The following is a 27,376-nucleotide window of genomic DNA, read 5'->3' as shown; positions in this document are numbered from 1 at the left end:
TCCAAAAACAAGAAGAGCTAACTTCTGTTTCAATAGAAAACCCACTTTTCTCTCCTCTGGTTTTTCTGAGCTCTCAGAGATGGTAGTGTGTGTGTGTGTGTGTGTGTGTGTGTGTGTGTGTGTATTTGACACATTATATATATATACATATTTTATGACAAAACTGTGAAAAGGCCAAATTAGGGATATAGGAAGTATAATTTGAGGGTATAACTCAATGAGAAACACATTTGGTTTTGGTTTGGCTTTCATTTCTATGTTAAATATTAATGAGGCCTTATTTTTCCTTTTCCTGAGGAAGTACATCTTTTTTGTGTCCTACTTTTAGAAGGTATGCTAGGGCAATTGTCCAGATAATTTAATAATGCTCCAGATGAATAAATAAATGTAATTTTATAATATTTTGTGGAGGAAATTGTTTCTTGAGATAAAAGATAAACATCTGATTTTTTATGAGCAAACAATTGCCAGCAATATTTCAATTTCTAGCCCTGCAAGTGTGAATTTTTCTAAGTCCTACGGCACTTACATTACCTTAAGAAAAATTTCCCAAGCTCATCCAAGAGTTTATCGCTCCTGCTGCTTTTCATGAAATGCTGACAAACTGCTGTGATAAAACCCATGTCCAGGTGCTGCACAGGGACCCTCCCTAATTTATCATTAATTCAGTAAATCATCGGTGCAACAGTAAATCTTCGACACAGGTTTTGTGCCTAGGGAATGGTCAGGTACTAGTTGCTAATTGCTCATTGCCCACTGGAGGGAGACAAGACTGTAAAGGTTGTAACACCACTGGCAACTCTCGGTAGTAAATGTTTACATGCAGTGCCAAGACATCCCCAGGAGGGCCAAACATGGGCCTGTCCAAAGAACTTCACAGGGAGCAGATGTTTCATTAAAACACTGGAAATAGGTAGACATGTCAACCTCAACTGAAAACTGAAAAGGACACTCAAAGGCAGTCCACAGAAGAGAGAATGCATAGAGTCCAGAAATGTAGAAAATCATTCAGCCTCACCAAAGAAATGCACAAATGTGAATTAAATGATGGAGGACTAAACAGAAAACACTGTGACTTGCAAAATTCAGAAGGTTATTGCAGTGTAAATATTCACAAACCTCTGGTGAGTATGTGAGTTTCTACATACCTTTCTTGGTAGGAGCCTTAGCAAGTGACAGGAGTCTGAGAAGGCCTGGGGTACCAGTATTTCCACTCTTGAATTTTGCTCCAAAAGAAGAAATAGAGATACTGCCAGAACTATATTTTTTAAAATTGTAGGCTTAGTTTAAGTAGCAAAAACAAAGAAAAGAAAGAAACTACAAGAATAAAGTCTAAACAAACAAAACTTCAAATATACCTTGATTTACATATAATATATTCACTAAACATAGAACTTTTTAAAAAGTTTTTTCAACTAACATAAACACTAAAGAGAAAACTTATCATGTAACACTAAGTGATAAAATCAGGATACAAACTACTTTAAGATGTGACCAATAAATATGTACACAAAAATATCTTGCAAAAATGAATCAAAGAAAAGCATGCTTTTGTCCACTGATAATTTCCTGTGTTTTCCAAAATTTGAGACAATAAATATTTATTTTCTTTTTCTTTTTTTGGTTTTTGGAGACAGGGTTAATCTGTGTAACAGACAACAATAAGTATCCCTTCTACATGAAAGTATTTTTGAAAAGATTCTAGAACGGGACTGAGAAAACAAGAGGAGAGGCACCAAGGCCAAGTTTTGGGTCTGAAGGACAGAAATGTAGAAGAATGCAGGCACAAACAAGGGCAGCCTGTCCAGGCTTAGTAGCTCCATTTGGAAGGAGTGTGGGACTTAAGACCAAAGCTTGCAGGAGAAGAGGCTGAAAGAGTGGTAGGTTTCTCAACGTGAGGTAGTGGGCAGGTCAGTTGGAGGGGTTGGAGTTCTGGGAGGCTCTGCCTGCTAGTAACTGGAGGCTTTGGAGTGAGGGCAAGTAGTCTGGTGGTGGTGAGGGTCACACAGGAGAGTGAACTGTGACTGTGGCAGGCAGGGACACCAGAGAACATGAAGATGGTTGTGCCTGGCCTGGGGCAGCTCTCTGTACCAGTCCCTGTACTGGACCCTAGCTCCCAGCTAAGGATGATGAATTTCAAAACTGCCTGGCCCTGGGCTCCCCTACTGTACGTCCCACTGAATTACAGGAAGGGGTAGTTTATGTTTTGTTTTTTTCTGTATGTTTTGTGTTTTGGTTTTGATTTTGGTTTTTCACTTGAAGAGAGACACAAAGACTCTGTATGTGCAGGCCCAGAGAAGCCTGACCTTCAAATGTGAACAAAGTTAATGCTAGGCACAGCAGAATTCAAGTGCTTAAGGTTGAGTTGTTCAAAGTCACTATTTGGCTATAGGATAGACTCAGGAGTGAATGCATCACTGCAAGGTGTTTTTTTAACAAGCAGTGTGGCCATCAATACAAAAGGAAGAGCATAGAAGCATGAGAGATCAAAGTCTTGCTACCATCACACATGTCAGGAAGAGGCAGGCAAGATGGAACTGGATTCAGACAGCGAGGAGAGAGGAAATTACTTCCCAGTGCTGAGGAGGTGGAGCTCATGGGATCCCACTGTGGCTCGAGATATCCACCATGTGACTCCTCAGGGATCCCACCATGGGGCTGGGTTTGTGTCCTTTCGGGTCCCTTGCAGTTCACAACTTTCTGCTTCTGAGTCTCAGTGCTCCCATAAACCATCCGGGAAAGGAGAAGCTCTCTGAGCCCAGTGTTTTCTCTTCCCCTACATTCCCAGTTTTCCTAGATAATAAGTTACAGTTCCTGATTGAGGTTATGACGGGTTTTAATACACACTACCCATCCAGCTTAAGAAAAAACTATTTGTCTTTCTTGCTTCTCTGTTGCTGTGATTAAATACTCTTACACAAGCAACATTTAAGGAAGAAAGGTGTACTTTGTTTTATAGCTGCAAGGCACTCCATCAAGGAAAGTCAAGACAGCAGGAGTTTGAGAGCTGGTTGAACTGTGACTGCAGTCAGGGAGCAGATGATGCTAATACTCAGGTCACTTCCCCCATCGTATCCAGTACAGTATGCCAGTCACTCATAATGGGTGGATCTCCCCACCTCAACTAAATCAAAACAGTCCCTCACAGGCATGACCAGAGGTTAACCTAACCTAGTAATGCTTTATATAATAGTTCTAATAAACTAATAATCCTCCATGGGTGTTCCTAGGGGCATGTCTCCTAGGCAATTTCGGGTGCTGTCAAGTTGACATTAACCACCATGCTAACTATGAAGGCTATTCATTTAGTCACAATGCCTTTCTTTGCTCAGATGAAGCAAAGCTAAGTGAGGTCTGGCAAATGGGGTTTCCTCTCCCTGCCTTTCACAATCACCTGACTTAGTGAAGGGCAGCATCAGGTCTCATCTGTTACTGACAAAGGGGGAACATTCCAGTCTTCGAGACAACTGAGGATTCAGAAATCAGTCTAATCTTGGAAATCATCACAATGGATGTGTCTAGAATTTATCATGCTTCCTGACAAAGAATGTGCAAACTCAAAAGACTTGATTTTTGTTGTTTTTTTCTATTACTGGAATGTTAAAACTATAAGGATAATCAAGCATCATTGAGAAAAACAAGAAATAGTTTTTCAGCCAAGCTCATAAAGTACCTTGATGGTTTCATACTTAGGAAGCACTGAGAACCTAATTGGAAATATGACACAAAGTCACACAGCCCTCTTACCAGGTGCTGCCATTTTGAGCTGTCTTACCTACTTTTCTGTTGCTGTAATAATATAGGGGACCAAGGCAACTTATGAACCTGAGTGTTTAATTTAGGGCTTACAGTTCCAGAGGGTTAGAACAAGAACTTGAGGAAGGAACAGCTGAGCATTCCCATCTTGGTCTAGAAGTAGAAGACAGAGAGAGTTAACTGGAAGTGGCTAGAGTCTTTGAATCCTCAAAACCACTCCCAAGACACACTTCCTCTACCAAGCCACACCTGCTAATCCTTCCTAAGCAGTTCTACCAACTGGGGACCAAGTATTCATACACGTGAGCTTATGAGCTATCTCATTCAAAACACTATTAGGATATTGTTTGAAAACAACAAAGCCCCAAATCATAGATTATTACACTTACGACTGTACTGAAAAGACACCCAGGAAAACAATGAAGCCAGTAGCTTGCTTCCGTCAATTTAGTATCAGTGCAACAGACCACCAGACCTTAGCACAACTGATGTCATGACGGAAGAACCATTCAGGCTTTGAATCCAAATAGGTAGCAACACCTGCTAAAATGAGAATAAAGACATAACCTATCAAAGTCCCGGACTCTGGGAAAGTCCCTAGGTGTACAAACCTTGCTTTTTGGCTTCTGTAATTGTGCTTCTGGCTAACAATTCTTGCTAATAAGGTGTGTCAACCCAGAATGTGATTTTTGTTCTTAAATGTCCACTTTGAGAAAATCTCATGTGACACTGGGATTCCAAACACCCAGGATCATTGCTGGCCAGCTAATAAAGACTTTTTATGGGTTTGAACCCATGTCCAAGTAGTCTTCTCTGGCATATACCTCACATTTCTGGAGACCCCAGTGAGATTGCCAAGACCAGACTTAGAGAAACTGAAGGTCTGGAACCCCTTGGAATGGGAATGTGATAGTCTAGGAGCTTCTGGAATAGGCACATCTTGAGCCATTCCAGGACCCTGGGATTCCCTCTAATGGATAGCTTCCTAATGCGTCTGAGGAATCAGATACCTCTACCGCTATAGGGAGACAAAATTGAAAGTCACCTGGTCTGTCACCAGTAGAGATAAGTCTGTTGAGGCATTCTCTGTTTAGGACATACATGAGAGGCTGGTGTGGGAATCCAGGTCAAGGGTCTGGGTGAGACTTCACCAGATTGCTCTGGTCTGTGTGGTGGCCATCCCTGGTTGTTGTTACTGTGCACCTCTACATGTTTCTGTCAGTTCCTTTGATATAAGATGAAGGGAGAGTGAGCCCTCCTGGGGCTACAGCTGCTGCAGCCCCTGAGATGACACGCAACTTCTCAGAGACGCATGGTCCAGTGAGCCACCCATGCAGCACTCCCCTTCCATCTGTACACTCCACCCCCACCCCACCCCCACTTCAGGCATCAGCTGTGGCTGTAGGGAGTTGCTGCCGTGTTTTGTGGAGGGGAATGGATACAATGACTATTTCTGTGAAATCGATTGACCGTCTTTGGAGTCAGGTGGTCCTTTGACAATTCGGGCAGAACATGGTGACTGGGAAAGCCCAGGAACACCAGCCAGTTTCTTGTGTTGACTGGTGACTATCTCTGGTGTGAGACCCCCAATCTCCCAGCTGAAGACCTGTGCACTCTTGTTGGACTGTTCAGATCACCCAGAGAAACTCCAAAACTCTGTGTCCTCTCAGGCCTGCTGGAGGACATTTACTTCTCCGTCTGCTCCCTGAGCACCAGTTTGAGACTCTAGCTGCTTGGTCGCTTGCCCCAAACTGTGTACTCCCCACCCCAACCTGATCTAAGCAGCCAGTCGTGCCTGGGATGGGGAAGTGGTTACACTCCTTCCTCTTTCGTGTTTATGTGACAATCTTTTCCAGCATTTTCCTTCTCGGGAGCTGTAAGGCTGGCTAACTCCCAGGACAGGATCAACCTCAGTAGGCTTACTGGGACCCTGCCTCACCACATGTGTGACATCAGAGCAAAGGGAGTCACAGTTTGTAAGCATGGGGGTGGTGGCTGCAGGGGTGGAGAGGGATGGTTCCCTGACTTCAGGCAGACAATCCAGCGTCCTCATACAGGTGTTGGCACCTTGCTGCTGAAGGGTGTTTAGGAAGCAAGGCTCTTTCCAGGCAGCAGGTGTGATTCCTCAGAGAGTGCAGGTCACACGCACACAGGTCCTCGCTTTCTTTACAAATAAGATGTTAAATGGGCTCTGGACTTTTTAGGGAAGCTTAGAATTGGGTCCCAGGAACAAAATACATGGAGAAACTGTGAAACCATGAAAATACATTTCTTAAAAATGCTTTTAGGTATTACACACAAACACAAATAACTTTACCTTAAAAATATCAAGCATCGCATCTGTAGCCTACTTTTAATTATGATTCCTTCTTCAAGCAACATTTGTCTTTGTTTACAAATCCAGCAGCAGGCGATAAAACCATGTCTCCTCCATTGCTTACAAGTGCATGGTACAAACGTGTATGTCTCAAACCTCACAACAGGTAGTTTAAGTTAAAATACATAGACTGTAAAACACATCGAATTTACCATTATTCCACAAGTGGAAAATCACAATTTTAAGAAAAGAATCACAAAAAACCTCAATAGAGCAGATATGTGAGATCTACTTAATGGACCAAGCCAACACCTTTTAATGAGTGACAGCCTATGCACGTGCCCTTGTCCAGAAAAGCAGAAGGCATTCTGCTACTTTGCACACTTGAATAGTTGCACTGGTCAGCATTATGATCTTGAAATATATTCCTTTGCTTTTGTCATTTTTGGAGACAGGGTTTCTCTGTGTAACCCTGTCTGTCCTGGAACTCAGAGATTTGACTGCCTCTGCGTCCACTGAATGCTGGTTTATAAGGCATGAGCCACCACCATACACACACACACACACACACACACACACACACACACACACACACACACACACACACATATATATGAGTATCTGTACACACACACACAGAGTTAACAAGCCAGGGACATGCCTTTAATCTCAGCATTGGGAGGCAGAGGAAGGAAGATGTTTCGGAGTTCCTCATCTACATTAACAGATTAACAGCTCCAGGAGAGCCAGAGTTACAGTGAGAACCTGTCTCAAAAAAAAAAAAAAAATCAAATTTAAAATCTAGTGCCACTTAAAATGTGCTATCCTGACAGCTTTGTTAATTACTTTCTACCTAGGTGGCTGGTATTGGTGTGGCTAACTCTCTAGCACAGGGAGCCCCATCACAGATACCCACACCGGACAGAACCAGTCCTCAGGTGGGTTCTATGGCTAGAAGTGTGCATGCAATCTTAGGCCCCATCCCCACTTTCGTTTCACTTGGCAGAATTCTGAAAATAAAGTGAGATTTGCTCCCCTAGGATCTGTCTTCCCCGAGGACACGGCTGTTCTCAGCAGCTCCTGCAGGCAGGCTCACACGTCTCTGGACACTGGGCCGATCAGAGGCTTGAGCTTGCATTTCAATCTCCAGAGCTTGCAATGCTGGCACTTGACAGAGCAGCTCTAAATCACTGAGGCCAGGAACACATGGCACTGGTTGTTTACAAGTGTAGGTAGCTGTTATGAAAATGAGGATCCTCTTACCAGAGATGGAGCAGATCTGTCTCCAATCTACACCAAGTTTCAAAAGCTGGTGTGTGTGTGTGTGTGTGTGTGTGTGTGTGTGTGTGTGTGTGTGTGTGTGTGTGTGTGTGTAAAGTCAGTGTTAGCTTGTGAAGTGCATCTTGATTTTTGTTTGTTTGGAGACAGGGTTTCTCTGTGTAGCTTTGGAGCCTGTCCTGGAACTTAGTATGTAGACCAGGCTGGCCTTGAACTCACAGAGATATACTTGCCTCTGCCTCTCATTAAAGACGAGCACTACCACTGCCTGGCAAAGACTTTATTTATTATGTATACAATGTTCTGCCTGCCTGCCTGCCTGACAGAACAGGGCACCAGATCTCATTACAGATGGTTGTGAGCCATCATGTGGTTGATGGGAATTGAACTCATGACATCTGGAAGAGCAATCAGTACTCTTAACCTCTGAGCCATCTTCCTAGTCCACAAGAAAACTGTTTTCTGGAACATTCTGTTGCCTTCCCTGTTACCCTCTACTGACAGCAAGATGAACAAATGAGGGAACTCTTGAATAAAGTGTACACTGTAAAACCTAAAATTTCAATGCCAGAGACATTATTCCTGCACACACCTCAACTGTTTTTGCCATATTTAAAAATTTTTATCAACCCATGTCAACAAATTCTGTAATTTGAACCAAACACTTATTGACAAGCTTTCTTTTTAGTAGACCAGTTCTGGCCCAGCAAGGTTTGTTCTGAAACCATTATTATTCTTTTCTTGGGTTAAAACAAAAATAGAAAACCCTTTCTGCATTATTTTCCTCATTTGGCTACCTTTTATTTTATTTTTGCTTTTCTTGATTCTAGCCTGAACCTAGAAATACTCTACCCTGAGGGTAACAAGAGAAATATTCTGAGAAAAAACATAATAACATAGAAAATTCTGCTATCATTTTGATTTCCACTTACATTAAATAATAAGTCCAATAACTCCCAATTATCAGTTGAAAAGTCCAAAGAACAAGGGTTTAAATGAAGTACCACCCACAACATACCATGCAAGATGGGTCATTAAATTCTACTAACAACTCTCCCCACAAAACAACAAACAAAACACTGGTGGATGAATTTGGCAGCTGGTAATTATTGGCTAAAACTTACAAAGGTAGGCAGAAGAGTGATGGTATATTCCAGCCCAGATGCTCAGACTGGCAGTGGAGGCTCCAGACCCAAGAAAACCCTGTTAGAATAATCAGCTATCTTTTTGTGGTTACTAAGCTTAATTCAATCATTATATCCAGTTCTGCCAAAATAACAAAGTGTTCCTTTCAAAACTGCGTTAAGCTCTAAAATAGGTTTCTTGTTCTGTTAGAGCTCTAAAAATGTTGGTACTAAATGCACCTCAGGAGTATCTTTGTGAACCAACGCCTAAACCCACCTGGCAGGAAGATCAGTGACATTTTTGGGTCACCAGTCACTGTCATGGCACCCCTGGCACCCCAGCACAAGCTCTGTCTCCTATACCTGGTCTATTGAGAGGTTGGACCATGGCTTTGCCAATCAAGTTTTCCACTTCAGTTGTCCTGTATACTGAGGCCAAGAAACATGTATTACATGTGTGTAATTCTACCACCACTCAAGCAGGTTGTGGTTCAAGTCATTATGAGAATGTCATTTGGAATTTAGAGCAATTTTCCCATTTAAAAAAGTCATAAATGTTTATTAAGTCCAGCCAGTAACTTAACTTATAAGGAAATAATACAATGTTAGAAGTGCTCTCTTATAGAAAAATGATCTGTGAATTCGAATTTGGATTGTCAAACAGGACTCTGACATCCTGTTGGGCCTGCTGTTGGCCAGAGACGAAAGGTCCCAGCTCCCCCTGGTGGGCTATGAGGCCCTGCAACAGTGACCGCCCAGCAGCAGTGGCCTCTCTTACGCCCTCCATCTCTCTGTCTCCTCCTGAGGCTGGGCTCAGAGCATGGGCAGTCTGACTCCCGTTAAAGTGCATTTGGCACCAACATTTTTCTAGAGCTCTGTCAAAGCTCTAGAAAAAACATAATGCAATTTTGATAGTAACATTATCTTACTTTGGCAGAAGAGGGTATAATGCTGAATTAAACTTAGTAAATACATACATAATACATATTTATGTAGCTAAAATTTAACAAGAGGTTTGTGTAGTAGAAGACCTCAAACTGTTGAGGAGTCATATTTCAATTATGTGATTGTTTTCAGTTATATGGGATGATTATAAAAAAATACTTGAATTACTTTGCCAATTAAGTTACAGATTCTAACAATAATCCATGTAGTTTTAGATTCTGAGGGTATAGCTATACTTTAAGCAATTATTATCAAAAGCTATTCAATATACATAACCACACTTGAATAATTTGCTTTTACATTTGTATCTGATTGTACCCACGTGATGTTCTACATATCCAAACACATGAAGCAGGAACTCTGAGGTACGAAAGTTGTTGGTTCAGGAATGTCCTTTAGCAATAGCGAAACCAGCCATTTGTATATATGCCTTCATGTGCATGTACATGTACTTCAAAAAGAAACGCTCCATCTCTTCATCCACTGTCAACTTAATGGTACTGCAACAGAAAGAAAGGGGAAAGATCAACTTCTATAATTGTGTGTGTGTGTGTGTGTGTGTGTGTGTGTGTCTTTGTGAACACAACAACCAGCGGAACTACACTGTTGCAACAGTCGAAGAACAGAGTCCTGTAAGATTCCTGAGTGCATCCCAGCACTCGGGAGGCAGAGGCAGGCGGATCTCTGTGAGTTCAAGGCCAGGCTGGACTGACAGCCTCCAAAACAGAGAAACCCTGTCTCGTAAAAAAAAAAAAAAAAAAAAAAAAAAAAAAAAAGATTCCTGAGTGCTTGTGAGAAAACTCCAACAAACCAAAGACCTCAGTTTCTTCAAAAACATGGAATTGTTCCTGGATTGCTTTTGTGTCTCTCCCAAATACATTGGATAGAAGTGAGTTTACTTCACATTATTCATCACTTTGACAGGACTAACTGATTCTGAAGCTGACTGATGTCTCTATTATACCCATAGAAGAATAGCCCTCCAAATGGCCTGCTATGGAGGGAAATTCAAACCCCACAGGGTTCAGAACTATGAGCTCCACTAAGATTAAACAAAGGGGTACAAAATTAAAATGTGTTAGTACAGAAGGGATATTAGTCTTACAGCTTATGTTATTAATGTTCCCATTAATCTTATCAAATTTACCATTATCAAATTAGGCATTCCTTAGTCCAATATTTTCTTTTATCATGTTTAGGACATAAAACAGGAGGGACTTGATTCTGAGTATTCCTTTGTTGTAAGAGCAAATTTACACTGTTTCTCCAGAACAAGAGAATCAAACTTACTACACACTAATACTAAAGGACTGTATGTATACCATTACACCCACTTAGATGAAACTGCAGGAACGTTGTATTTGTGCTACCTCATACTGTCATAGCCATAGCTCAAGTCAATTCCAGAGGTAACATAATAATGAATTATGGCAAATGCTTGTCTCTCATTTGCTCTTGTGCCTCAGATGTACCAGGCCATCTGCATTGAAACACGATCTCAATTTCTCTGGGTTGAACCTCAGTTTTCAGAGAAGTATGCTCTTCTCCTATACAAACTTTCCCTGTTATGGGAGCGCCTACTAAATTGACAATGGACCAGCCGACATCAGTAAAACTCAACTTCTATAAAGAATGAACAGCAATCATACTATAGGCATTCATTTTAGCCCTCAAGGCCAGGGTATAATTGAAAGAGAACACAGAACACTAAAACAATCATTAAAACAGCAAAACAAAACAGGAGGAGAACCAACAGATAGTCTTGCACTTTCCTTATTTACTTTTAATTTTTGAAACTTTGCCTTAATGTGGTATGTTTAGAAGAGTTCAAAAATGTTTCTCTACAGAACATTCTGGGCCTGTGTGGCTTAAACAATTTCAGACTTGGAAGCCTGGTTGGCTGAAAAAAAATTGGGAATGGTTATGAGTCTGTCATTGCAGATGGATTCATCAAAACATGAAATCCTCTGGCTCCTGCAGCCCTGGGCCATCAAAGACCATGGAGGACAGCTTCCAGCTAAAGGGCAAAAAATAACAAATGTGCCCACGTGGGACCAAGTTAAGGCCCTGTGCACCATGGGAGAGGCTATCTTACAAAACACAGTGCCATGCCACCTGAGAACTCTCTCTGGCGATGCTAGCTGCTTTGACCTGAGCATCTGCAGTGAGTGCCTCTGTATTGGCTTTACTTTCTCATCCTCCTTTGCTTCAACTTGTAGAGTGGACAGATCTTGCAGGGCTAGCTTTACTGATGACTCCTTCATTTAGCTGAAGAAGGAGCTGCATTTAATTTTTCTAGGGATTTAAATCACTTTCTATTTGCATAGGTCATCAGAACATTTCTGTTCCTCTTAAAGTTCTGTAAGACAAGAGAACTACTAATTATGTGTGTCTCTTTTCAAGGTATTCTCTAGATTTTTCTGATCTATAATAATGTAACCAACATATTGGACATATTTTGGGTTTCTGTTCTTGGTGGCAGAGTATTACATGCAATGCTTTTAACCGTTTTAAAATTATTAATTTATAATTTGTTTGCTTCTAGGATACTCATGCATCAAATGACAATTAGATTTATCTACAACATTTCAAAACAAAGCACTCTGGGTATCTTTTATCCTTGTGACCTCAGTTTCTTCAATAACACAGAAGTGTTTGGAATATGCTTGCATATTCCTGTATTCGGCAGGAATGAATTTACTTCAGCTGTTGTTAATCATATCTCTATGGAAAAACATGTTTTTGTCGAATGCAGCTCACCTACACATGGCTGCCTGCCACACATGGCTTCCTCTCCACATGCATCGGGTGACAAGCAACAGTCTGCAGGAGCAAGCAGCCCAGTTCACCAGGATTTAGTAGCTGGTTCAAACTTTAGGAGTCTGACCCTGAATAGTTTATTTTAGGCATATTTAAGTACAGCGCAATTTGTTGAAAAATTTCTTGTGATAAATAGCTCAATCCCATATACACAATGACACTTAAGACGGGAGCACATAGAAATACTTTGTAAAGTACATATGACATCTTACATAAAGATAGATCCTGCAGAGTGACAAGTGTACAGTAAGGGTCTGGGGAGGATCCAGTGTGGTCTCTGCCACACAGGTAGCCAAAGGTCACCAGGCTGTTAACCACATCTGTTCCCAGTTTTCTGGGCAGAAAACAGGTTATACATCTCCTCCTTAGAAGAGACAACCCTGTGTGTTTAACATTCCTGGTTCCCCTAGAGCTCCCATATCACCCCCGTTTTATTTTTTACAGAGAGCCAAAGGTTGAATGCACTGTCTATGTGGCTAGTCTAATACAGACAAGCATGACAGAATTATAAGAATAGCTAACAATGCACCCAAAAAAGGCAAAATCGATCATAACTAGGATGGCCATTTAAAGATTACCATAAGAGCTTATCTCTTTATGCAAATCATTAATTTGATCATCAATAGTATGAGAAAAATCTGACACATTAAACCAACACATACCAGGAAATTATCAACAACTAAGATTATGTTTTGAGCAACAAATAATCCATGGTAGCTCTATTTTGTAAAACCGTGGTTCTCAATTCACCCATCTCTGATTAATTTCTGCTAGTATACTTGCTGTAATATTAGCAGTTTTACTAATCATACAAGGCCATCTTTGAGACCTCTCTTTGTATTACAGTAATCATTTCTGGAACTGGCAATAAAAAAAGCTATAATGGCTGTAACCACTACAGGATGCAGTAATAGATGGAAAGAATCAGCACATTTTCAGAAGAGCTCTCTGTTCTATTAATCGATTGCAAAGATTTACTGAACAAAATGGATGTAATATAGCATATCCAACATAAACCTTTACAACTCATAGCAAGGACATTATAAGTAGCATTTTCGTTATTAAAAAGGCAGTTGTTTACCAGAGGGAAGAGTATTATTAGACATGAAATTGCAATAAGCAGGGATAAAAGTACATTTAAAGCAGAAACAATATGCAAACAAAATAAAAGACCCAAAAAAACAGGACCATCAGGGGAAGCCCTATGAATATGGGCATGGGTAGATTCTATTTCATCCTGTGTTATTTGTGAATAATGTATATGAGTAACTCCTACATCATATAAATTTCTTTTTAATAGGCCAGGATTAGATAGGTCTGCTCTGCACAAAGATTGGTCTTGTTGACTGATATGCACCACAGGAAGCCAGAGGTTATTTTCTAAACCATTGGAAACAGATAGCACTCTTCTGGGTACAATAATATCAATACATCAGAAATTCCTTTTTTAAAATCATCATTCAACTATAATTTCTACTCCCAGAGCTTTCTAAAGAGTACTTAGTTATGCTAAAATCTGTATTACTGTGTTTGGACTGATCTATCAAATTAGTTCAACCAATATATCCTCCACTCATGTGACTAAATATTTGTACACTATCTTTTGTCCATACAACTGGTCTCAAAGGACTAAAATAATACTTAAATGGCAAAACAACATTATACTGTTTACTCCAGGAATACCTTTATCTCCCGCAATGAAAAATCATTTGGGATCTGAAGGGTCACGCTGAGAATTAACATGTAATATAGTCATTAAATTTAACAACATCATTTTTGGGTCAGTTGTACTGTGTCCTTGTTGTTTCCCCAAGGTCTCAGCTTGATGAGTTAAATTCTTGATGTCTCCCCAAGTTATTGGCTTACTCTTCCTCTTGGGATGTCGCTTCCTGATAGGTTTGTTGTCTACCTTGAGAAGTTTCCTTTGCCCAGTGGACTCTGGGGTGCTCTCCTGCTCAGATTCATCAGAATGGGAGTCACCTGGAACTTCATTCATTGTCTAGAAAGACACAAGCATAACCTTGCCCTGATGTTGAATGAACACTGGGTCCCTCCACTCATGTCTCTAAAGCTTTCCATTTAACCTACACTGTAGGCTGTGACTCCTTTCGGGCAAGATGCTTTTGGGGAGCAGAAGAAACAATATCCTTTAAAGTAAAAAAATGTAATGTTAGCATAGCTAAATATAGCATACTGTGTGGGGACTTAGTTGGGTGTCTACATTCCCTTTTTATTTTTAAAGTTTGCCATTTAAGTATCTGATGGTGGTGTTCCTTAACAGTTTGACCCTGTGGATTATAAGGGATTCCAGTAACATTGTTAATATTCTGTAAATTCCAAAATTCTTTAGAGTAGTTGCTAGTGTAAAGAAGACCATTATCAGTTTTTAGTTGTAACGGGAGTCCTAGAAAGGAAAAGGCATGCAACAAACAAACAACAAATAAATGACTTTTCGCCCCTGTGAAGAGAAGCAACAATCATATTAGAAAAAGTATCAACATATTTTAAATGTCCAGATTCTGAGGTAGGATGGCATTAGATTCCAGCCCCTGGGGATCAATTCCTTTACAGATGGGTGTGGGAAGAAAGAACAGGACAGGTTTTGATGATCTGTTGAGCTTGCTCAAGAGGTAAAGGATCACACCTGCAAAGATTTAGAATTTTGTTTGAGAGTTTTGAGTGACCTGAAAAGAAAGAATTATGGATGAGGAGGAAGCAAATTAGAATGAGCATGAACACAACTTATAAAACAACGCTGAGTTTGTTGTCATATAGACGTCTGAAGGGAGAGAAATAAATTTGAAGTAACATTAGCAGTGGATATGGGTTTAAGTCGTGCAGTTTCTAAAAGAGAAAGTTTGAGTACAACATGCAGAACATCTTAAAATATTCAATAGCTGAGAAACATCTAATAAAAGCTGACTGGGAGTACAGACTCTTGAGCTGGGGAGGGAACAATTATTTTTATGGAGGATGTGGAAATAGCGTAAAAACATAAGCTCCTTGTCCTTTTGAAGAATTATCTGTAAAAGCATTAATAGCAATCTCTACAGGATTTTTAGATAACTTTAGGTAATACCTATGGGGTATCTTCAAAACCTCTTAAAAGTGGGTCTTTAGATAATGATTATCTACAGATCCTAAGTAACATGCTAATGCTACCTGCCGATTTTTATCAGTATAGAAAAAAACAACCCGAATTTTATCTACTGGCACTAAAATCCTGTAGGCTCTTTACCAGGAAGTTATTTAAGAAGTGTCCTAACAGCCAGGCATTAGTGGCACACGCCTTTAATCCCAGCACTCATTAGGCAGAGGCAGGCGGATCTCTGTGAGTTCGAGGTCTATAGAGCGAGTTCCAGGACAACCTCCAAAGCAATACAGAGAAACCCTGTCTCGAAAAACCAAAAAAAGAAAAAAAAAAAAAAAAAAAAAGAAGTGTCCAAGTGTCCTAACAATCATTTAAGTATATAACTTCTTGTAATCAAGGAGACACAAAATGTTGTGGAGAATTATGTCATGCATAAATTTCTATAATACCATTACTTTGTTGACACAGAATTCCAGTAGATGATGAAGGACAAGTCATTGATAAGGAAGTAAGCAAGTAATTCTGAGCCGGCACTTGAGTAGCAGCATTATTTAATAACATTGGCACCAGCTGCAGAGGGTCTCTGGAAATAATGAGTAATGATACATGGGAGGCAAGAAATCAGAGGCAACACGACTCAGTAGCCGGTGTTGGTTCCAACTTCAGGAGTCTGACTCTAAGGAGTTCATTTTAAGCACAGCACAACTTCCTGAAGAATTTCTTGATGGTAAGTAACTAAATCCCGTGTGCACAACAAAGCTTAAGACACAAGTACATCAAACCTTTATGTATACATGACATAAAGATATAGATTGACAAGTTCATGGTAAGGATCCAGCATGGTCTCGGCCACTCAGATAACGCAAAAGTCACCAGGCTATTAATCACATCTGCTCCCAGTTTTCTGGGCAGAAAACAGGTTATACATCTCCTTAGAGGAGACAACCCTGTGTGTTTAACATTCCTGGTTTCCTGTGAGCACGAGGACCTCTGTGCCTCCCACATATACTTAGTATGTGTAGTCATTAACTCTTTGTGGCGGCTTAAAATAAACTTACTGCATAATAAATGCAAACACCAAGTCATGTTATTTGCTGTGCCATACTTTGCAAGAAAAGAAAAATCTGGGGGAGTATACAGCAAGATTGTACTCGTGAAATTTCAGGGGACACTTTACTAAGGTTTCTCTTCACAGCTCAGACAGATATTTAATGACTCTATAGAGATGTGCTTGGTTATTTGGTAGGTTAGGAGTTAACAGATTGCCTTACAAGAATAGTGGCATAGTGCCAGACTCAAAAATACTAGGGAGGGGGGCCAAGCAGTAGTGGTGTATGCCTCTAAGCCCAGCACCCGGGAGGCAGAGGCAGGAGGACCTGTGAGTTCAAGGCCAGCCTGGTCTACACAGTGAGTTCCAGGATTGCCGGAGCTACACAGAGAAACCCTGTCTCAAAGAAAACAAAACGCCTGGGAGAACTGTGTGAGCTGGGCAATGTCTATCATACACTCATTGCCCCATGTTCTCTCCACCAACCCAGACAAGCTTTTTCTCAAGCTGCACTTTGGTGTGATGCAGGAAAAGGGCACCAAGAATTGTAAAACAATCCCCCACTGGCAACACCACAGCCCACGACATGCATCTTAGTCATCTAAGTGCTGGGGGGCACACTGCTTATCATAGTGCAAGTCTTTAGGGAACTCTGAGATCTCCCCTTTCTGTGTTCACAGCAGCAATACTTCAGTTCTGCACAATGCTGCACCTGAACCTGAAGGTCTCACATCTGACTCAATGCACAGACTCACAACTATTTAAGTATTAGTTCTCTGATCTCCCACCTAGGACAATCTTCCAGTGTGCCAATGTGACTCGGACTACACACGTGGTCAGTAACAAACCGAACACTTACATGGGGGCCACCAGGCATCGGTGGAGCACCAGAAGGTCCTGAAGGCACTTGGTAAGGATTATTCGGAGTAGGATGGGGTCCTGGCGTGGGATATGATCCTGCAGGGCCAGGATATGGTGCTGGTGGTCCCCAGGCTCCTGGTGGCACAGTGCCCCATGGAACAGGTGGTGCTCCTGACACTGGAGGAGGAGCGGTGGGATACGGCCCTGGAGATCGATACGGCATATTAGGATGCTGCCCCCCAATGCCTGGTGCCCAAGGTCCAGAAGACATGGATCCCCATGGACCTAAAGTACCAGCTGGATCTGTGGGTGCACCGTATGGCCTAGGTAGCTCTGGAAGGGGCATATTTGGCGTAGCATATGGCCCTGTGGGGCCAGGGACTGGCACAGTAGGGGCTGGATAAGGACCACTAGGTGGGGGACATGATGGTCCAGAAGGAGGAAAGGGTGCTGGGGGTCCTGGTGGTGGTCCAGCTGGCGGCATAGAGGGGTACATTCCTGTTGGTGCTGGTCCGAAAGGCACAGTGACGGGTGCTGCACCACTTGGTGGGAGTCCAGATGGCATAGCAGGTGGAGCGCTTGGGTTACTCCAAGGGCTGGAGCCTGGCCAGCCTTGAGTAGACTGGCCAGCTTTTGCATTGCTCACAGCAGACGGTTTGGCAGAGGATGGCTCAGGTAGTGCATCTGCCAACTGTAATACAAAATAGGTATGTCTCAGCTGACTTACCCAGGAGCAAGTCAAAGCAAACATGACGATAACCTCAAACAAACTATACACAATACCCAGGGATTACAAGTCTCAGTGGCACCTTCAAAGACTAAACTGCTTATTTGAGAAGCTCTTCTTAAAAAGGAACTTGAGGTGTTATCTTGAACATTAACTTCACAATGCAAATTCCCCAAAGCTCAACTTTTCTAAATACAGCTAATTCTACTGTGTTTCATTTCTGAGCAGTGTAACTAGAATGCAGTATGGTAAATAAGACAGGACAGGATCTCTACACTTGACCTTTACTATTTCAGTTTAAAAAAAGGTTTAGGGTTAAATTCAGCATTAAATGAGGCAATTTACATAATGCTGTATATACATTATTTTTTGACACAAGGTTTCATGTAGCCCAGGCAGACCCTGAACTTAACGAAAATTATTTTTCTTTCTGTATGTGTGCATGTTGGTGGGTTATTTTGTCAACTTGATACAAGCTGGAATCTTCAGAGAAAAGTGAACTCCCATTAAGGAATTGCTTCTATCAGACTGGCCTGTAGGCAAACGTGCGAGCTTTTTCTCGCTCAATGGCCACCAAGGGAGGTACCACACCTGGGAAAGTGTCCTGGCAAACATAACAAAGGATGCTGAATGTGACTGCTCCTCCATGGCTGATGTCCCAGTGTCTGCCTCCAGGCTCCTGCCCTGGCTTCCCTTCAGGATGGACTGACTACAAGCTGTAAGATGAGAGCAAACTTCTCCTTTCCAAGAGGCCTTTGATCAGACTCTTTGTCACAGCAACATGAAAGCAGACTCATGCCTTCATGAGTTTATGTACATACTGTGCATGCCTGGTGCTGGCAGAGGCCAAAGGGTGTTGGACTCTTGAAACTGAAGTTACCATGACATATAAACATACATGTAAATAAAAATAAATCTGAGGGCTGGGGAGATGGCTCAGAGGTTAAGAGCACTGACTGCTCCTCCAGAGGTCATGAGTTCAATTCCCAGCAATCACATAGTGACTCACAACCTCTAAAATAAGATCTGGTGGCCTCTTCTGGCCCTCTCTTCTGGCATGCCGGCAAACACGCAGGTAGAACACTGTATATGTAACAAATAAAATCTTTAAAAAGTAAGTAAATCTGGAGGGGGGGGAACATGCCTAAAATGTTCAAGCACCTATCTTTTTAAGTTAAAAAGACTTAGATGCCTTACGGTTAGGACCATGTGGTTTTGTTTTATTTTAAGGGTTTTCACTGTTTATAAGGAGACAGGATCTCACTGCATAGCCCAGGCTTGCTTGAAACTCACAAGCTTTCTGCCCCAAGCTCTATATGGCTGAGATTACAAGCATACACCACCTTCCCTGGCAGGACCATGTTGTCCTTAAAAGAAAGAAACAAAACAAAACAAAAACCCACAAAAAACTTAACAAGGTTCAACTTACCGAAAATTCATCTGACATTTTCCTAAAAAAATAAAAAGAAAATGTCAAAATTAGTATTTATATTTTATGCATTTTAAGATTTTTTTGTGTGTGTATACATTTTATTTACATGGAATCTTTCTCATGTTTTCTTTTATATAGGGAAAATTTTCCATTGAAACTGAGATAACCATCCCAACTTCATTCTTGTCAGGATTGTATCATTACCAGTGGACTCTCACTGCCTAGGCTCATCTCAAACGCCTGGGTTCAAGCAACCCTGCACAGCCAAGAGAGCCTTGGTAGAAACTCCTATAACCTCTCAGATGGCCACAGGCACTTTCCAGCTTGGCTGACCCACAATTTACATTCTTTTTTTTTTTTTTTTTTTGTAGCAGGGTGGGGTATATCTTATCTTACAAGTAACTCCCAGGTCAAAATCCATCGCCAAGGGAAGTCAGGCAGGAACCAGTGTTTTGAACCGAAGGAGAGGCCACAGACAAACACTATTTACTGGCTTGCTCAGCTTTTTTAAAGTTTTATTTTGAAATTATAACTAGATTGTTTTCCCCTTCCTTTCACCAAACCCTTCCATACACCTCTTCCTACTGTTGTAAATTCATGGCCTCTTTTTAAATCAACCATTGTTACATATATGTATGTGTTTACCTGCTCAGTCTGTAGAATCTATTTGTTGTGCTGACTTTTGTGGCAGCACAGGCTCTTTTAAGCACTGGCATAGCACATACCCACTCATCTTTCCTTACGTCTAACTGTATATAATTAGAAAAAAGCACCAGAAGAGGAATAGAGCCAAACATGCAAGTTTACTTAATTTACCTAGTACAACCTATGCCAATTCATGCAGTAACCTTTAAACAAAAAAAAAAAAGTCAAACCCAAAACGCCTCGTTATTACTGAAACTTTACAGTCCTCTTTATTTCATTTTTTTTAAAGGATTTATTATGTACACAATGTTCTGCCTGCATGTATGCCTGCACAACAGGAGAGGGCACCAGATCCCATTCAAGATGGTTGTGAGCCACCATGCGGTTGCTGGGAATTGAACTCAGGGCATACTAGAAGAGTAGCCAGTGCTGGCAACCTCTGAGCCATCTCTCCAGTCCTCTTTAAGCATGACAGAGTAACAATCTTTTAAAACTCAAGGCCCTAGCTACATTCACTTCCTGTGAACACCCTGCCATCATTGGATTAAGCATGACAGATTAACAATCTCTTAAAACTCAAGGCCCTAGCTACATTCACTTCCTGCGAACACCCTGCCATCACTGGATGGACCACTTGCATCCCTTCACTAACCACCAGTACTAGACACGGAATCCAGGGGCAAGTGTCCATGCTGGACAAGTGCCCACCAACCTTTTTAGTTTTTAGCACAGGATCTTGCATATGTCAGACTGGCCTTGAACTTGATATTTAGCAGAGGATGACCCTGAGTTTCTGATCCTCCTGCCTTGATGTCTGGTTTATGCAGTATCCCACCCCTGACCAGTTTTCAAGTTGAAGCATAATCAACACTGGACAAAGGACAATGTGTAAGTGTTCACTGTAAGCTTTGGCCACTACAAACAAGACACACTTCCATCAGCCTAGAACACTTGCATTCCTTTCTGGTCACCTGACCCTCGCTGTCACTTTTCTAGTCTGCTTTTGCTGGTCGTTGACTCCCCGAATGACTAGAATAACAGGCATTTTTCTTTCCCTTGATATTTGTATTTAACACATCACTCCACCCACACCATTTTCTTAGATGGCAAGAACGCTAGCTGTTATACTGAAAGCCCCCGGCACTGAAACGCTAGGCACCAAACCGAACCCTCTGCCCAAGAACCGGAGCCAGACCACTGGATGCAAAAGCAAGAGGTGGTTTATTGAGTACACAGGCGCCTGCGGGTGCTGCTGCAACACGGGTGCAGAGCATACCGGGCTTGCAGGGAGCACAGTATTTATAGAGTTTTAATGGTTACATAAGTATCAGCATAGCAACAGGCATTTCATTGGCTACTTAAGCGCGGGCTAAGGTCATCTTGGGGGCAGGGGTAGTTGCCAAGGACTAGGTTCCTGGTATTACCAAAAGATGTAAATATGGCACACTTCAGCAATTATCCAGGTCCCATGACTGCTCTGGTGACCGCAGACATCCTGTTTGACATCCTGTTTGAGGCGCCAGCTGGGCGAGGCAACTGGTCTGGGTTTTTCCATTAGGCAACGGCTTGGCCCTGTTTTTCTTTTCCTAGGAGTCCCCAGCTTGGGGTCTTTCATTCCCCCCTTGTTCTTGTGCATAGGTAGAATCTTATACCTACTGGCCAGCCCTCTTTACTTAAGGTTTACTAATGGTTCCGTCTATTTGAGGGCATGGTATTGTTGAGTTAGGACTAAGGCTTGAATTACTGTTAATCTATCTTTCATAAATGGAATTAGTTTGTTGAGAATGCTAGGCCCAAAGGTTAACACAAGTATGAAAATAATTAAGGGGCCCATAAGAGTAGAGACTAGGGTAGCAAACCAGGGGGATTTGTTAAACCAACCCTTATACCAGTATTGTTGGGATTCAAATTTCTTCTGCCGAACAGTCAACCTCTCCTTGAGTTTATCCAGAGTTTCGGTTACTACCCCACTCTTGTCTGCATAAAAACATTCCTCTTTGAAGGCGGCACATAAGCCTCCCTCTCTAAGAAATAGGACATCTAGTCCTCTTCTATTCTTTAGGACCACTTCGGATAATGAAACCAAAGAGTCCTTAAGGGCCCAAACTGATTTTTCTAAGGCCTGTAGATCCTCATTCATGGCTGCTTGGAGCTGCGTATTCTGATTGCTCTTAAGTAAGGCAGTGGTACTGGTCCCTATACCAGCTGCTATCCCCCCAATTCCCCAAAGAAGAGCTAATGTTACTGAAACAGGTTCCCTTTTGAATAGATAACGATTCTCAAAGTATCCTAGCACAGTCCATGAGGAGTGGTAGGTAATACGGGCCATAGAAGGACAAGTATACAATAATCAGCTGTCATGTTAAGAACCGAGGCTGAGACACAAGGAGTCAGTCCCGTATTGCAGGCCCAATAAGTCCCATCAGGGCCGGTCAGGTATGAGTTACTGGGAGTTACTGAGACTGTACGGTTACACAGTTATTGAGACGATGTGGGAACATTTCCAAGACATAATCCTTGTCCAGTCACCTGGGGCAGAGTTAGTTTATGATTAGGTGTTTCGCTGCATCGGGAAGGGGGAGATGTATTGCTGGCAAGGTCAGAGTCCATGCCAAGCCCTCATAATAAGGGGGAGCCGCTGTCAAGCAGAGCCAACAATCCTCCGCCTTATAGGAGTGGTGGTGGTGGTGTTGGTTGTATTGTCAGACAGCAAGGGGTTAGGCTTGGGTCTAGGGAGGCTCTGGGATGGCCTGCCCTGCTGGTCAAGAAGAACAGAGTTTGGACCAATAGACGCCACAGATATGGGGGTTATGGTTCTGGAGATTAGAAAGGTGGCTGCGGGGTCCGTTCCAGTACGGTATAGCCGTAGCCCCCAAGCCTTGGGGGCATCCCATGCTGACCGCTTAGCGGCCTCCGTAAAAGTAATTATTAGGGGGTTGCACCTTCCTCCAGGGGTGCTACCCTGGAGTTTGGAACTTGAATCATAGCATGGTCCACAATCCTGTCCCCCGCAAGTCCAGGGGCCGCCTCCATTATACCCCGGGATAGTTCCTCGCTGGAGGGTGATTAAGTCCCAGGAGGAAGTGGGTTTCCAATAAGTGGTTCCGGTGGTCTCACATCCCCACTCAGCGCAATACCCATCTCCCGGTCCACCACATCTACGTTGGAGCCCTTTATCACGGTTATGGCCTGGGCAAACATATATGTCAAGTTTGCGCGTGGACATGCGCCAGCCCGGGTACCGACAACCATAGCCGGGGAAGGGCTCTTGTTCCGAGGGATCCCATCGCTTACCCACTAGGTCGCAAAGATCCACATGCAAAGAGGGAAAGGTTGCATTTACGGTACCCTGAATGGTAGTGGAGTTAGCGATTGCCCCGGTCTCCTGATTGATAATCTTCCAAGTTATTTCATATACAGCATGGGGGCTCTCTAGCGCATCATCAACTAGCAGTAATAGGATCAAACATATTATTGGCATATTAATCTTATCTTTAAAGGGGTTTGAGAGCGTTGGAGCCTCCATGACTCTGGGTTTTGTTGGGCTGGCGTATCGGTGCAGTGTTCTGGTCGGGCGGCCTTAACGTGTGAGGCGTGGACCCAGGCCGCAATGCCGTCTACCTTCAATGCCGTAGGGGTAGTCAGAAGTACAGTATAGGGGTCCCTTCCAGCGAGGCTCTAGGTTCTTGATCTGGTGTCTCCGGACCCAGACAGTGTTACCGATCATAAAGGGATGAGGTACGAAGAGTGATTCTACCTCTTTCTGGTAGGCCGCTGCTACTGGCTTCCAGACCTCCTGTTGTACCAACTGCAGGGCCTGCAGATGGGCCTGCATGGAAGGGGAAGTGGCAAAATCAGAAATATCAGTATCAAAGAAGGTGATGGCAGGAGGCGGGGCCCCCATATAAAATTTCAAATGGGGTCAGACCATGTGGGCCAGGTGTGTTTCTGGCCCGGTATAAGGCTAGAGGCAGGAGTTGTACCCAGTCTTTAGAGCCAGTTTCAAGCGATAATTTGGTTAATACCTCCTTGATTGTTCTATTCATCCTTTCTACCTGACCTGAACTTTGGGGTCTGTAGGCAAAATGTAATTTCCAATCAATCCCCAAGACCTTGGTCACCATCTGACTTACCTGGGAGACAAAGGCAGGCCCGTTATCCGACCCTAATGCCTGTGGTATCCTGTATCTGGGGAAGATTTCTTCCAGAAGCTTCTTGGTGACCATCTTCGTGGTTTTGTGCTTGGTGGGGAAGGCCTCCACCCATCCAGAGAAAGTATCTACAAAGACTAGTAGGTATCTGTAACCCTACATCCCAGGCTTGATTTCTGTAAAATCGACCTCCCAATGATTCCCAGGGCGATGACCTCAGAGGCGCTTTCCTTGACCAATTTTGGTATGCCCTGAATTGACCTGCGCACAGACCCTGCAGTTTTCAGTTACTTGTTGTAGCAGCATGTCTTTCTGTGGTAGGTGCACGCCCATGGTTCCCCGTTTTCATCTTTTGCTTGCTCAAGTGGGTTAACTTATGGCAATGTTCAATTAACTCCTTAGCTGCCTTTATAGGTATTACAGTCTTTCCTTGGTGGGTCCAGCAATTGCGGACTGAGTCATAGTCAGCTCCTAGTCTCTGGACGAGGTCCAGGTCCTTGTCCACATAATCCCAGTCAGGGACTGATTTGCCGGTTGACACAGTGACGGCTAACAGTTGAGACCCCAGTGCCGCCTGCTTGGCCGCCTCGTCGGCTCGGCGATTTCCCACAGCCTCGGGACTGCCCCCTTTTTGATGCCCTGGACAGTGTATTATGCTTAATTTCTTTGGGAGAAACAGTGCTTTTAAAAGGGCTAGAATTTCATTTTTATTCTTGATCTCTTTGCCTTCTGAAGTTAAAAGTCCTCTCCTCTTGTATATTTCCCCATGTATGTGCAAAGGCATACCGGCTATCAGTGTAAACATTGAGCTTCTTACATGCTGCCATCTGGAGTGCTTGGGTTAAGGCGATCAATTCCCCACATTGAACAGAGGTGCCAGCAGGAAGTGCGCTGGCCCAGATTACCTGGGCGGCGACCGTTACTGCTGCTCCTGCCTGCTGCTCTCCGTTCAGTAGATAGCTGCTGCCATCCGTATATTAGGTGAAGTCCGCATCCTTAAGCGGCTGATCGGTCAGATCAGGCCGAGTTCCATGCATTTCCGCAAGGATCTGTTGACAGTCGTGGGATGTGGGCCCTACTGGCAAGGGCAGCAGGGTCGCGGGGTTGAGGGTGATGACTGGCCCAAACTGGATCCTGTCAGCATCCAGGAGCAGGGACTGGTAGTGGGTCAGTCGAGCGTTGGACAGCCAGCGGTCGGGAGGTTGGCAGACCAGAGACTCAATGGCGTGCAGTGCCAGGATAGTTAATGGTTGTCCCAAGGTTAATTTAGAGGCATCTTTGGTGAGAACAGCAATAGCGGCTACCATTCTCAGGCATGGAGGCCACCCTGCTGCAACTGGGTCCAGCTTTTTTGATAAGTATGCAATAGGGCGCCTCCAGGGTCCGAGTCTTTGTGTTAAAACTCCTTTAGCAAAGCTCTGCCTCTCATCCGCATAGAGTTCAAAGGGCTTAGTTATGTCGGGCAGGCCCAGGGCCAGGAAGGAGAGCAAAGCTTGTTTAATGTCATCAAAGGCATGTTGGTGTTCCTCGGCCCAAACAAAGGGGGTATCTGATTTGGTCAGCCTGTAAAGGGGTGCTGCCATTTCAGCAAACCCTGGAATCCATAGCCGGCAAAACCCGGCTGTCCCCAGGAACTCCCGCAACTGGCGGGGGCTTTGGGGTGCCGGGATGGGGGATATGGTCTCCTTGTGTGCGGCAGTTAGCCATCGCTGACCGTTTTGAATTTCATACCCCAAATAAGTAACCTTTTCCCGACAGATTTGGGCTTTCTTCGTGGAAGCCCAGTATCCCAACTGCCCCAAGGTCAATAGGAGAGCCTCGGTTCCTGCATGACAGTTATCCTCGTTGGTGGTGGCCAACAGGATGTCGCCCACATATTGGAGCAGGACCAATGGCGGATGTCTGATGCGAAAATCTGCCAAGTCGTAGTGGAGAGCCTCATCGAAGAGGGTGGGGCTATTTTTGAACCCCTGTGGCAATCGGGTCCAGGTTAATTGCCCTGATACCCCTATCTCAGGGTCCTTCCATTCAAATGCAACAAAGGCTGACTTTGAGGACTGAGCCTTAGACAGAAGAAAGCGTCCTTCAGGTCAAGGACGGTGTACCACTGATGTGTTGGAGGCAGAGTGCTCTGCAGGTTATAAGGATTGGGCACTGTGGGGTGGATGTCTTCCACCCTCTTATTGACCTCTCTGGGATCTTGGACTGGTCGGTAATCCCGTTCCTGGTTTCTTGACAGGAAGGAGGGGGGTGTTCCAAAGGGAACGGCAGGGGGTTAATATCCCCTGGTCCACGAGTCTTTTTATGTGTGGCTTTATCCCTTCATAAGCCTCCTTGGTCATGGGATACTGCTTTATGGAGACTGGGGTTGCTGTTGCTTTTAGGTTTATAACGAGGGGCGGTTGGCGCCTTGCTAGTCTCATGCCCCCAGTCTCTGCCCAGTCCAAGGGATACTCCTTGACCCAGTCCTCTAGATTTTCGGTTGGTTTGGGTGGTGGATCAGAAAGTCAGTACTCGTCCTCCAATTGTAGGGTGAGGACCTGGAGGGGGGTCCCGTTAGGGCCTGATATGGTGGCCCTTGATCCTTCAAAATGTATTTGGGCTTTTAGCTTGGTCAATAGGTCTCTCCCCAGGAGCGGGTAGGGGCAATCAGGAACATGTAGGAAGGAGTGAGAGATGTTACCTGAGGCCAAGTGAACTTTCCTTTCTGTGGTCCAGAGATACTGCTTTTCTCCGGTAGCCCCTTGTACCCAAGCAGTTTGGCTGCTCAGGGGTCCTTGGGTACTAGTGAGCACTGAGTGTTGAGCTCCAGTATCTACTAGGAAGGTGACTGGTTGCTCCCCAACTTGTAGGGTTATCCGGGGCTCAGGGGGGAGCACCTGGCCCTGACGTCCTTAATCTTCATCAAGGGCTAGTAACTGGGCCTGTTTGTCAGGCCTTCTTTTTGGCCCTCTTGGTCTCTTCGGGCAGTCTCTGACCCAGTATTCCTTTTCTTTGCAATAGGTGCACTGGTCTTGATCTACCCAGGGCCTCCTGATATCTCCCTTCCTTTCCTGTTTCCCTGTGCCTGTGTTATTCTGTACTACGGTGGCCAAGAGTCTACTAAGTTCCCTAGGGCATTTTCGATCTCTTTCTTTTTCTCTATCCTCTAGTTCCATTTTTAGTCTGTTCTCTCTTTCCT

The 27,376-nt window shown here is 43.5% G+C and overlaps 2 protein-coding genes across 4 annotated transcripts in view; both read right to left on the bottom strand.

Annotated features, from left to right (window-relative positions):
* Positions 1-8,127: 8,127 nt before the first annotated feature.
* The window catches only part of Mapk1ip1l (mitogen-activated protein kinase 1 interacting protein 1 like), a 29,755-nt gene continuing 10,506 nt past the window's right edge, over positions 8,128-27,376 (bottom strand). Inside the window, exons 2-6 of one of the 3 annotated variants that reach the window (XM_021222841.2) lie at positions 23,802-23,873; positions 19,397-19,418; positions 17,239-17,931; positions 12,181-12,243; positions 8,128-9,920 (exon numbers count right to left, since the gene is read on the bottom strand). In XM_021222841.2, coding sequence (XP_021078500.1) covers positions 12,181-12,243; positions 17,239-17,931; positions 19,397-19,414 — 774 coding nt within the window. In that variant the 5' untranslated portion in view covers positions 19,415-19,418; positions 23,802-23,873 and the 3' untranslated portion in view covers positions 8,128-9,920. The remainder of the gene's footprint in view (positions 9,921-12,180; positions 12,244-17,238; positions 17,932-19,396; positions 19,419-23,801; positions 23,874-27,376) is intronic. The other 2 variants (XM_021222840.2, XM_013125052.3) reach the window with 2 other exon arrangements.
* On the bottom strand, positions 21,632-23,862 carry LOC121136090 (MLV-related proviral Env polyprotein-like). Its single transcript, XM_040735731.1, has one exon. The coding sequence runs from the start codon at positions 23,568-23,570 to the stop codon at positions 22,686-22,688; it is 885 nt and encodes a 294-aa protein (XP_040591665.1). The 5' UTR covers positions 23,571-23,862; the 3' UTR covers positions 21,632-22,685.

This window comes from Mesocricetus auratus, unplaced genomic scaffold (assembly GCF_017639785.1).
Source record: "Mesocricetus auratus isolate SY011 unplaced genomic scaffold, BCM_Maur_2.0 Super-Scaffold_100048, whole genome shotgun sequence".
In the NCBI taxonomy this organism is placed as follows: Eukaryota; Metazoa; Chordata; class Mammalia; order Rodentia; family Cricetidae; genus Mesocricetus; species Mesocricetus auratus.
The sequence above is the reverse complement of the archived record's forward strand: the minus strand, read 5'-3'. Positions and strand labels throughout refer to the sequence as shown.